At 36.1% G+C, this 12,794-nt stretch overlaps 1 protein-coding gene across 1 annotated transcript in view; it reads left to right on the top strand.

Moving 5' to 3' along the window:
• LOC150087526 (calcium and integrin-binding protein 1-like) overlaps positions 1 to 12,794 on the top strand; it is a 31,113-nt gene that overhangs the window by 1,182 nt on the left and 17,137 nt on the right. The window contains exons 2-4 of the mRNA XM_090372114.1: positions 4,917 to 4,951; positions 7,004 to 7,103; positions 8,666 to 8,813. Coding sequence (XP_090228240.1) covers positions 4,917 to 4,951; positions 7,004 to 7,103; positions 8,666 to 8,813 — 283 coding nt within the window. The remainder of the gene's footprint in view (positions 1 to 4,916; positions 4,952 to 7,003; positions 7,104 to 8,665; positions 8,814 to 12,794) is intronic.

Below are 12,794 nucleotides of genomic sequence, written 5' to 3'. Positions count from 1 at the left end.
TTAACAGAACACGCAGGGCACCTCCGTAGCCAGGTGGGCAGGAGCAGCAGTGCGTAGCACGCGCTTCTTGATTAGACAGGGGGTTTGAGCCCATGATCCACCAAATACAGAGGATGCGGAAAGGTCAGGGAATGATCACCTCATATCCCCGGAGCAATATGGCCTTAGTTGCTAATGCTTCTAAAAAACCAAATAACAACAACAACAATAATACTCCTATCTGTTCACTTAAATCTGACTGATTCATCCTCTTTTTATTTATTTATTTTTATTTTTATCTGTAGATTTCAATTTACTGTTTAGTGTTCTCTTTATGTACATTTACTTTTCACTTTACTTTGGAAATGTATACTCCAAGCTTCTGCTTTGAAGCTGTGTAATAATGCTTTGTAGCTGCACTCTCAGGCACTTTGAATTGCTGTTTTGTTCTGTTAATAATAATTACTACAAATACTGACACTAAGAATGTTACACTGCATGTTTGCTATATAAATCAACCCTTTTATTACAGTAATTTTTCGTGTAGTGTTGTTTTTCAGTAAAATCCACAGTTCTCTGTTAAGAAGTCATGAATTCAAAACTGCGTGCATAGGTGGTGCATTTACATCACTCCTATTGATGTTGTATGTGATACTGTATGCAATACATTATATAACCAAGCCATTACTTTTTGCCTGTTTAGTATTGTTCTGTAAATTTGTTTTTATGTAAACAGTGACTCAATATGGTTGCGCCTTTGATTATTAAAAATTGAAAATCTGAAAGTTGCGAGTACTTGAAAAGTACTCGTAAACATTGATTAATTATGTAGATTAAAACAAAGAAAGAAAAATGAAAAAATAAAATTCCAGTGAATTTCACAAACTGTTTTCATCTCATGAGGATAAACAAATTCTCTGGTATTAAAAGGAGAGAAATAATATACATATGTTTAAAAATATATATATATATGAATAAAGGGTTTACTTATGCATGGGTAATTCATACACACATTAGTTCTGCTACCAAGGTAGTTTTGATGCATCGTTTATTGCATCGTTTTAATATTATTTAATGCATCGTTTATATCTCATATTGTGAATACCTTCAAAACGAATTGCCCTGGTATTGCACTACCTCAAGTAAGTAACACTTCACCTATGGAGAAGTGAATATATGAATATATCGTAATAATTTGGATCGTTCAAACTGATCATGTGCCTTTAATTCAGGCTTAGGATTTATACTCGGCATAAAATTTGACCGTAAAATATCATTTTTTTATGCTTAACTGGTCAGTTTATCAGCTGGAATATATGGTAACATATATGTTTCAATAACTTATTCTGTGCTCCCGCAAAAAAATTCACTGTAACTGTGGTATGAGGTATCAACAGCATTAGGCCCTCCCAGAAGTCCACAGAGGTCCAGTCAATTTCTAATTTTGTCCCTCCCCCCAATTGACCATAAATATTTACCTTACCATAAACATATAAACTTGTTTATAGCTGTCATGGAGATCATCAGGAGCTTAATTTTAAGTCAGTCCATGCCCTTAAAAGAAATAGAAATGTTTGCATGGCATCTTTTTTTTTTTTTTTTTTTTAATAAAATATTATTAGTGCTGTTGAGTTGAATACAATCTCTTATTTACATAATATATCTGACATCATTTTGAAATTTCTTGTGTTCTGTGATTTTTTTTTTTTTTTTTTTTATTCACTTGTCTCTTATTGTGCTCCACCTTCCATTAATTTTTGGTTTTTTACATCACACCACCCTCCTGAAAGATGGGGGCAAGAAATTTTACAGAAAATTATGCACAATGGGTACAATAAGCCAAACGGGTTAAGCCAAGCTTAACTCAAGCATGGTACTAAGTACTATAGGTTCTAATACCTCTCGTGTTTGGGGTTCACATAAAAAAAAAATTTTAAAAAATAAGCCATATTTAATAGCATGCCGTGCACAAATAGTTCTATCTGTCAGTTCATGACTGTGCCAGCCAAAACCATTTTGATTGTAATGGACAGATAAATCTGACCATTACAGTCAAATGATGGATCTATATTGTTATTGTTTATACTCCAGCATGACCACCAGGTCAGAGGAATTTAAACAAATTGTGAGTTTAATCTTATTCAGTAGTGATGTGGATTTGAACCATGGTCAACCCAAAGACTGCTGTTGACCACTTGGTTAAACCAGGCCTATCTAATCATGGAACTGGAACAGGAATATCTACAGGTAAAATTGCATTGATAATACTTTACACTAGTGGGCTGAAACAGATTTATACATAAACAAACCTATGTATGTTCTGATAGAAATCTATGGCTAATGCTCAGTTTTGTTAAATTGAAGTAGATTTCAGTTTAAAAAGGTCAGAAAAGTTTGTAATACGGTATCAAACCGTATGGTTAATACCCATATATATATAGAATTAATAATAGTAATAAAAAAAAGCTTTGAAACAAAAGCATAGAAAAATTAATCAGTGACAAAAACTACATATCCAAATACCCATTAGTAATCAAAGAATTATAAGCTATTTCATCCATTTTTAAATAATTCTTAAGTTGCTGTTAATGTATGTTATACACAGGATTACCACGTGTTCATTTCCCTGAACAAGTCTGAGAGTTTTGTCTGAGGTTAGCCATGGAGTTCACCAAGGTCCTGGCGTGCATTGTGAGATTGAACCTCTATACTGCTGCAAAAAATGCACCCCTTGTAAAAGTCCAGAATTTATGCGTTTTTGTGGGGAGATGGATTACAGTTAGTTATTGGATGGGGGAATGTTTTTACACTCCAGTTATGCATCTATTAGGTCCCAAACAAACAATTAACCTTTTATAACTCAAAAAAATTTAAACACAGAAGATACAAAGGGTACTAGGAAAGTTTTGCAATATGACGCAACAATGAATCACAGGAAGCTGCTTGTTGCTGCGTGTTGAGACATGTTCATACGTGCATAGTAGCCACCGCGCCAAGTCGATGGGCTCAGTTATTCATTAGTAGTGAGAGTGTAAAGTGCTTGCGATGGCATCGTGGTCACGAAATGAGATAAGGACAGTTTTGCGGTATAATTTCGTGCGTGGTTTAACCATAGACCAGTGCTTAGAAGAAATGACTCTTGCACTAGATGTCCACATCGTACAACGATATTCAGGTGGTATAGAGAATTCCAAAGGGGAAATTTCACTCTGGAGGATTCTGAGAGGCCGGGAAGGCCACGAACGTCAGTTACGGAGGAAAACGTTACTGCTGTGAGGAAAATGCTTGATGAAAACAGGCGAGTGACCTACCAACAGATAGAGGATACTTTGGGCCTAAATGCACCAGCAATTCGTTCGATGCTGCAAGATCATTTGCACGTGAAGAAACTTTGTTCTCTCTGGGTGCCGCATCATCTGACTGAAGAGCAGATGACACGACATGTGACTTGGTGCCGGGAGATGTTAAAAAATTTGATAAGGGACAATCTCAGTATGTGAATAACATCGTGACAGGTGACGAGACTTGGCTGTACTATTACGATCTGCCGACCAAGGCTCAAAACAAAGTTTGGGTCTTTGATGATGACGACACACCCGTAATTGTCAGAAAATCCCGATCTGTAAAGAAGAAAATGATAGCTGTATTTTTCAAATCGAGTGGAATTGTGGAACGTGTCGTTTTGGACACGCAGAAGACAGTCACAGCTAAGTGGTATACTGAACAATGCCTGCCTAAAGTCATTGGATCTATGAAGAACCTGCGGCCAAAGTCAAGAATGGACACCTGGTACCTCCATCACGATAATGCTCCTGCTCACCGTGCCAAAGCCTGCACCGAATATTTGACCACGACAGGACTGAAACTTCTCGAGCACCCTCCCTACAGTCCAGACCTTGCTCCCTGCGACTTTGCACTGTTCCCGCATGTGAAAATGAAGCTAAAAGGGAGGCGGTTTTCCAGTGATGAGGACCTTCTACGGGCTTGGGACAACGAGTGTGCTTTACTCCCTAGTGAAACTTGGCAGAACTGGTTTAAAGATTGGTTTCGGAGGATGGAGAGGTGTATTGAATGTAGAGGAAATTACTTTGAAAAAATTAAATAAACAAAGCTGTATTGCAAAACTTTCCTAGTACCCTTTGTACTTTATTATTATTTAGAGAAAGTTGGAGGAAGTTACATGGGAAGATTTGATTTCATTTCTAAATTAAAAAAATATTAAACAGTGGCATCTTCTGTAAAGTTCCCTGGCCAGCAGGTGATTGTATCATAGAATAAAAAAAAACTTACTGTTGAGTGAAGAATTCAGTACTTTCTGTTTAACTGGTTTCATTTTAGTATCACTATTATTAGTGGCAAATTATGCAGGGAGGTAGACTTATACAGCATCAGGCAAAAAAAAAATCTATCTACTTTGTTTCCTTGTCCCTTTTAATAATTTGTCTAATCCTTATTCAAACTACTAACGAACAGTTACTCTGGTTGAAAGTAAATTTTAGCACCCATCCTTATTCTGATTTAAATTTGTGCACGCGTGTGTTTGTTTTTCCAAGAAAGTAAGGAAGCTATCAGCATCTAGTTTGCTCAACCCATTTAAAGCCATAAACTCTTTAATTAGGTCTCCTTGCAGATGGCTTTTTTCCAATCTTTGCAATTTACAGACCTTAAGTCTTCTTGGTATGAGTACTTTTGTGTCCTAAACTATTATGTTCTCTGCACAGTGTTTTAGATGCATCTTAACCATTTCTTTGTACAATGTTTTAATCACCTCTTTCTTGCCATATGCCACAAAATAAATCTTGTTATAGTTCCTTCATTGCATCATAGATATATTGTACATTGTTAGCTTATGGGCTTAGACTATATTAACTTTTTTTTTTCTTGTAACTAATATTTAATTATATATTTATTTATTTATTTATTTTTTTTTTTTTTAGGATTTGACTTACTTCACCAAACATGAAATAATTTAGTAAGTATTGTGATTTTTTTTTTTTTATTGATATTATAAATAATGATTATTTATGGCATCCATGAGAAATTGCTCCATACAGTTATTTATGCCCATACATCTTCATCTAGCCTTGCTCCCACAGTCATCCTGAAATAGAGAATAAGCACCAGTAGCACAAGTTTGAAAAATGTAATTTAAAAGAAAAGCATGGTAGGGAAGTGATATAAATTGAAATGATGCTTTAATCCTCTGTCAGACGTTAATTGACTCATTGCAACCAAGCTAAGTAAATGGAGAAAATAAAATATCCATTAGAATTATGTCAGTGTGAATATTATTGTGTCAATATAGGTTTAAGTTTTGATCTGCATCATTGATTATTTTTAAATTGGAAAAAGATTGCTGTAAAAAAATTTCTTTCTCTCTTTCTTCCCCCCCTCCACCTCTCTTTTAGTTTGGCTACACATTACAACTCTGTCTGTTGGAAGTGAAGTAATTGGATAATTTCTTTTTTGTGTAATGGGACTGATGTTACTAAATGTATATATATTTTATATACATTTAGGATGACAGCCATCTTCAATGGCAGAATAGTGGTTTCACTGCTTTTCATCAGAGTTTTCAGTCTACGCAACATGTAGATCAGCTCACGAAAGTTCACTTCTGCAGACAATATACTACTGTAATATAGCCTAATATGATGATAAAACCAACAACAGTGACAGCCATCTTTGTTTGCATTAGCATTAGTAGAGGCATATGATGCAAGAAAGCAAGCTTATGTAACATCAGCCAAAAAAAAAAAAAAAAAACTTCCACTTCACCCCTCTGTTCGTTTGAAATACCTGTCCAGCTGAGCCTTAAATTTATTTAGGCTATCAACCTCCGCAACAAGGGATGGAAGTCTGTTCCACCAACCAACTACCCACTAGCTAAAGGCAAATTTCCGCACATCTATCCTACATCTGTCTTTCCTCAATTTGAATTTATGCCCTCTCAGGTGATTATTCTGAACAAGAGGAAGAATTCCATCAGCATTGAGCATGCTCAAACCATTCAAGGCTTTATACACCTCTATCAGATCACCTTGCCGGTGCCTAGTCTCCAGACACTGTAATTTGCAAAACTTAAGCCTTTCTTCGTAAGAGCAATCCTTTGTTCCACTCACTAACCTTGTTGCCCTTCTCTGTACTCGTTCCAGCAGCTCTACATCCTTCTTGAATAAAGAAAGGTATTATATGTATGGGGGCATTATACACCATTTGTTATATCTTTTTGAAAAAAAAAAAAGAATAAAGAAATTGAAATAAAGATGATGATCGTTCGTTATTTTAATCAAAAAATTTTAATTATTATTAATTTAAAATGTATAAAGTTATTGTGTGTGTGTGTGTGTGTGTGTGTGTGTGTGTGTGTGTGTGTGTGTGTGTGTGTGTGTGTGTGTGTGTGTGTGTGTGTGTGTGTGAGAGTGAGTGAGTGAGAGATTTGTACAGCTAAATTTCTTATTTTTTAATTCAGTGGTTGTAGATCAAAAGTCAAAAACTTCAGTATGGACACTTGACAGTTATGAATGTGGTATTTTCTTCACAGCAACTGCTTGCATTCTCAAATTAACTTTGAGAAAAGCAATCATTTTTCCATTCCAGCAGTGATGCCTCCTCACAAGTACTGTCTGTCTTGTAGACAATTTCTCATTTTCTGCAACAGATGTTTCTTTCTGTTCAAAGTATTGTGTCCATCGTGCTATTTTTTTGTCAGTGTGGAGCCTCATTTCCCATGTATATTTTTGTTTTATAATTTAACTGGTTTTCAAATTGTCCTTCCTAAATTGCATCTGCACTACTGAATTTTGTACCTTTGTTTGTGGAGTTCAAGAGTGATGCACATAAATAGTTGATTAATGTTGTTTAGAGGTACATGCTGTGCTCTTCCAAACAACAGTAACAATTTTTCATGGATGCAAGAATCTATAAAAAAATTTGATGTTGCCATTACTTACCGTATAACCTTCATGTGTGTGTGACATGAAATACACGTTTATGAAATGTATGTCCTTCACTTCTTTTATAGTGCATATGAGCAATTTGTGAAATTAGATCCAGAAACCGTTAGGGAAGATATAAATGTAAGGTTGCCAGTAGAAAAGATATTAACACTGCCTGAATTAAGGGTAAGACAGTTTTATAGTTATATTTACATGATAGCAATAATTATTCATATAAATAAATTATAATGGTGTATAATAGTTTTTATATAATTATAACTAAATTCTCTCACTGTGACTGGATTTTGGCACTCAAACATTTCGAATTCAGCTGAATATCATTCTCTTAAGCCACAAGCTAAAGCACAATAGAATCAATCTCAATGCTAACCTGGTTTTCCCAATACATGTCTAGCAGATCTTCTCAAGTAATTGTGTGGTGCTATCTCATCTCCTCTTTCTAAGGTATCCAAGATGCTCTGAAGTACCCTTTGGTTCCCTTTTATTTTTAATCTGTGTAAAATTTCTCTCTTGATCTATATTAGTTAATATAATGTTGAGTTACTTTCATTTGCTGATGATATGAAATTGTTTGTATCCACATTTGCTTTTGGGGACTATAGGACCTATTTATGTCCAGAACTAATTTGCATATTCTGTGGACTAAAAACTTTGTGGGTAAACCCTGCACCCTTGCCTGAGACCATCTAAGTAGACCAAAGTGAAAAGACTTAAGGAATTCCTTCAGTTGCTGATGAGATCTGAACCTAGACCTGTTTGGACATCTTGGTTCAAATCAACAGGCCTTATTCAAATCGCAAAGCAACTGAAGGAATTTTTTAAAGGCCTTATTGGAAATTCATATTGATTAATACCACCAGCCTTTGGTGTGGTTAACATACCACTTTGTCTCTTTCTCTGTTTCAGTTTAATGTACTCATCTTGCAAGGGTTGGGGGGGGGGGGGTAATGCAACATTAGCAGTTTCTTTACAGCTAATTTTATTCATTCTTTACAAAAGTTTCATGTTTTTTTGTTTTTTTTTTCTTATACCTGTGATGTTTTGGTGTATTCCAGTTCTGGTTCAGTAGTGATGCATCCATGGATCTGAGTATTTTCTTGTTCATTAGCATCAATTATACACTGTCCTACCTAATTTGGGTGACTGTACATTTGAATAAAGCAGAGTACATGAAATCTGTTTACTGTATAATGAAACTGAATAAAGTATGGTATGGCATGCTTTCTTTTGCATGAGAAAAAAGAAATAAAGAAAAGAAAAAAGTCCATCAGTCAGGAAATTATTCAATTAAATACATTAGAAATTGTCAGCTGTTTATCTCACAGCAAGTTTAAAGCAAGTATCAGCTGGTGCAGAAAGATTTATGTAATAAAGAAGCCTTGCACTTTTTTTTTTTTTTTTTTCTGTCAATGTTAGTGCTTATTGTAACTTTATATACTATTTGTTGACACTTTTATAATAATTTTTTTCACTTCTTTTCTTAGCCAAAGGGTTGTGAATAAAAATAAAGCATTTTCAGTAATGTATTGCAGTTAGTGAACAAAGATGGGTAAAAAAAAAAACTGTTTTGAAGGATAGTTTCACTTAAAACTATAATTATTTTTATAGATAAAACTGAACTTGGAAAAGTAAAAACTTTATAGATAAAACTTGAATGGTTACAAAAGTTTTAATTTTCTCTGTGTTCATACTACAGAGAAGCCAAACTGACATTTATTTCATTTCAGGTAAATCCATTTAGGGATAGAATTTGTAAAGTGTTTTCATCTAGTGGAGATGGTGGAATGACTTTTGAGGATTTTCTTGATATGATGTCTGTTTTCAGTGAAAATGCTCCCAGAAATGTCAAGGTGGAATATGCATTTAGGATTTATGGTATGTATATTTCTTACTACTTCACCAGAAATGATTAGAGTAGTATGTATAATGACCTCACTTAACATTGTATTGAAAATACATGATTCAGGCTTTGCATCCAAGTTTTTTTAACATTAATATTGTTGATACTAGGACTAGCCAAATTTCATTAAATATCTGCTCATTTCACATCTCCCTGGGAATATGTACATTGAGATTGAGATACACATTATTTAAAACTGTCATTTTTAACATTAGCATTAGCAGGGGCATACAATGCAAGAAAGCAAGCTTATACAGCATCAGCCAAAAAAAAAAAAAAAAAACCTCTTCCCATTTTGCCAATCTGGTCACTCCAAACATGTGTAACGCAGCCTTAAATTTATTTAAGCTATCCACTTCCACAACAACAGATGGAAGTCTGTGCCAGCAATCAACCATCTGCTGGCTAAAGGCAAACTTCTGAACATCTATTGTACAATTGTCTTTCCTCAATTTGAATCTTTGCCCCCTCAGGTTCTTAATCTGAGCAAGTGGAAGTATCCTGTCAGCATTGAACCTGCTCAAACCATTCAAGGCCTGAAACACCTCAATCAGATCACCTTGCAGGTGCCTAGTCTCCAGATGCTGCAACTTGCAGAAATCAATCCACTTTTGGTAAGAGCATCTCTTTGTTCCTCTCACCAATCTTGTTGCCCTTCTTTGTGCAACTCGACATCCTACCTAAAGTGAGGTCTCCAGACCAGTACATAGTACTCAAGGTGTCGCCTGACCATTGCCTTATACAAAGAAATAATCACTTCCTTGTCTCTGCTTGCAAAATTCCTATATATCATTGACAAAACTCCATGACCTCTGACTCAGAGAACTTCATATCTGACTGCACAAATACCTCCAGGTCTTTTTTCATTCTCAACTAATGTGTAGTACTGCACAGCTGGTACGTTACTCTGGGGTTACTGCTACCCATATATAGTACTTTTGCATTTGTAAATATTAAACTTCATTTACCACCTCTCAGCTTATCTGCCCAACTTTTCTAGACCCTGTTGCAGCAGCATACCACCATTACTGTCATTAGCAGCCCTGCCAATTTCTGTATCATCTGCAAACTTGGACATTAAGCCTGATATACCTTCATCATGCCATTGATAAATACACAAAACAGCAATGGACCCAGCACCGGACCCTGGGGCGACTCTGCTAATAACATTAGTCCATGTAGAGCAGTGTCCATTGATTACCACCCTCTGCCGTCTCCCACTCAACTATCCCTTTATCAATTGCAGCAATTGGCCAGACAAGACTTCCCCTTAACAAACCCTTGCTTTAATGCTATATCACTCCAATTTGTACAGCAGCCTTCCATGTGCAACAGTATCAAAAGCTTTCCTGAAATCCAAGTATATGATATAAAAATTATTTTCTGCATCCAGTTCCTTTGTGACCACATCATAGCAACCAATCAAATCGGTCAGACAAGACTTCCCCTTAACAAACCCATGCTGTGTCTGAACTATTACTGCAGTCTTGTGTAGGTGATCCTGCATCACTTCTTTAACCAGTGACTCCATTATTTTCCCTGGAACAGAAGTCAAACAAGTCTGTAATTACTCGTGTCACCCTTTTAACCCCCCTTTGTGAATTAGGGATACATTTGCACATCTCCAGTCCATGGGGACCTCCCCTGAATCTAAGAATGGCAGAGGATTTGCTTAGGTCCCTCACTGTCTCCTTCAATATAACTGGTAGATTCCATGTGCCCCAGGTTCCTTTTTATGTTTAGCTTCAACAATTTTTCCTCCACTTTGTTCTCCATTATTTCAAAATCATTTAACTCCCTCTTAGAGTTTAGTAAACTTCTGTCTTCCCCTTCCTTACGGAATTCATCATATGTGAATGTAGATGCAAAATGGTGGCTGTCTTGAAGCAAGATGGCCACCACTGAAATTATAGGCAAAATTCATTTAAAATTCTTTTACTTACAGTTTGACTAAAACAAAATTTACAGGTCTTATGAGTGAGATATCCTATAAATGGAAAACGTTTATTAATCCAAAACATGATTCATTCACACAAACCCCATTTGCAAATCATTAGCCTCTGTCATCTTCATTCCAGAAATCAGTTACATCAGTGCAACTTGAATATCTACTTATGAAGATTAGTTGAGGCACATAATGCAAGAAAGCAAGCTTATACAGCATCAGCAAAAAAAAAAAAAAAAAAAAACTAATCTCATTTCACTGATCCATTCATTCCAAATGTTTGTCTAGTTCTTCCTTGAATTCATTTAAGCTATCAACTTCCATAACAACAGATGGAAGTTTGTTCCAGCAATCAACTACCCGCTGGCTAAAGTGAAATTTCTGCACATCTATTCTACAACTCAGTTTGAATCCATGCCCCCTCAGTTTTGTAATCTGAGCAAGAGAAAGAATCCCATCAAAATTGAGCATGCTCAATTCATTCAAGGCCTTATACACCTCAATCAGATCGCCTCACAGGTGCCTAGTCTCCAGAAGCTGCAATTTGCAGAACTTAAGCTTTTCTTCTTAAGAGTACTCCTTTGTTCCCTTCACCAGTCTTTTTGCCCTTCTTTGTACTCGTTCTAGCAACTCTACATCCTTCCTAAAATGAGGCTTTCAGACCTGTACGCATTACTCAAGGTGAAGCCTGACCATTCCCTTATACAAGGTGATAATCACCTCCCTATCATTGGAGCACAATTACTCCAAGGTCTCTTTCATTCTCCACTACCCTGAATGTAACACCACATAGTTGATACATTTCTCTGGGGTTACTGCTACCCATATGCAATACTTTGCATTTGTCATTGTTAAACTTCAGTTGCCACTTCTCTGCCCATCTATCGAACTTTTCCAGATCCTGTTGCAGCAGTATACTGTCACTGTTATTAACAACCCTGCCACCTTTGTATCATCTGCAAACTTTGACATTAAGCTTGATATAACTTCATCAATATCATTGATAAATGTACAAAACAACAATGGGTCCAACACTGAACCCTGAGGGATACCACTAATAACATTGGTCCACGTAGAGCAGTACTCATTGATCACCACTCTCTGTCTTCTCCCACTCAATCATCCTTTTATCCATTGTAGCAACTTGCCCTTAATGCCATTTTGTCAAGGGAAGTCTTGTCTGAATCCAAGTTTCATTGATACTATGATGTGGTCACAAAGGAACTGGATGCAAAAATTATTCTTTGCATCCAGTTCCTTTGTGACCACATCATAGTATCCAATGAAATTGGTCAGACAAGACTTCCCCTTGACAAACCCATGCTATGTCTGAATTATTACTGCTGTCTTCTTTGGATGATCCTGAAATGCTTCTTTAACCAGTGACTCCATTATTTTCCCTGGAAGAGAAGTCAAACAGGTCTGTAATTACTCATGTCACCCTTTGATCCCCATTTTTGAATTGGAGATACATTTGCACATCTCCAGTCTGTAGGGACTTCCCCCAAGTCCAGGGATACTCTCATAATTATGGCTAAGGATTTGCTTACTTCCTTTGCTGCTCCTTTAATATAACTGGATAGATCCCAACCACCCCAGGTGCCTTTGTTATGTTTAACTTCAATTTCTCCTCCATTTTGCTCTCAGTTATTACAAAATCATTTAGCTCCCTGTTAGAGTTTGATAAACATCTGGCCCTCTCCTCCTTGAATAACTCCTCATATGTGAATGTACATGCAAAATACTCATTTAGTTTGGCAGCTATCTGAAAATGATCATCTACACTCATACCATTGCTATCAAGTGGACCAATCTGTTCCATCCCCTTCCTTTTAGAGTTTATATAAGTAAAGAAGTCTTTGCTGTTTTTCTTTGCATCCTTTGCCAAAGATTTTTCATAATCTGCCTTTGCTTGCCTAACCTCCTTTGTGACTTGATTACAGACCAGCTTGTATCTACCATAGGCTTCTGTATTGCCTGACGATTTTTGCATGCCATGCATTTTTCTTCT

This window comes from Mastigoproctus giganteus, chromosome 4, assembly GCF_048544385.1.
Source record: "Mastigoproctus giganteus isolate SK-2022 chromosome 4, ASM4854438v1, whole genome shotgun sequence".
Lineage (NCBI taxonomy): Eukaryota > Metazoa > Arthropoda > Arachnida > Uropygi > Thelyphonidae > Mastigoproctus > Mastigoproctus giganteus.
Note: the sequence above shows the minus strand (reverse complement) of the source record. Positions and strands in the feature narration are given on the sequence as shown.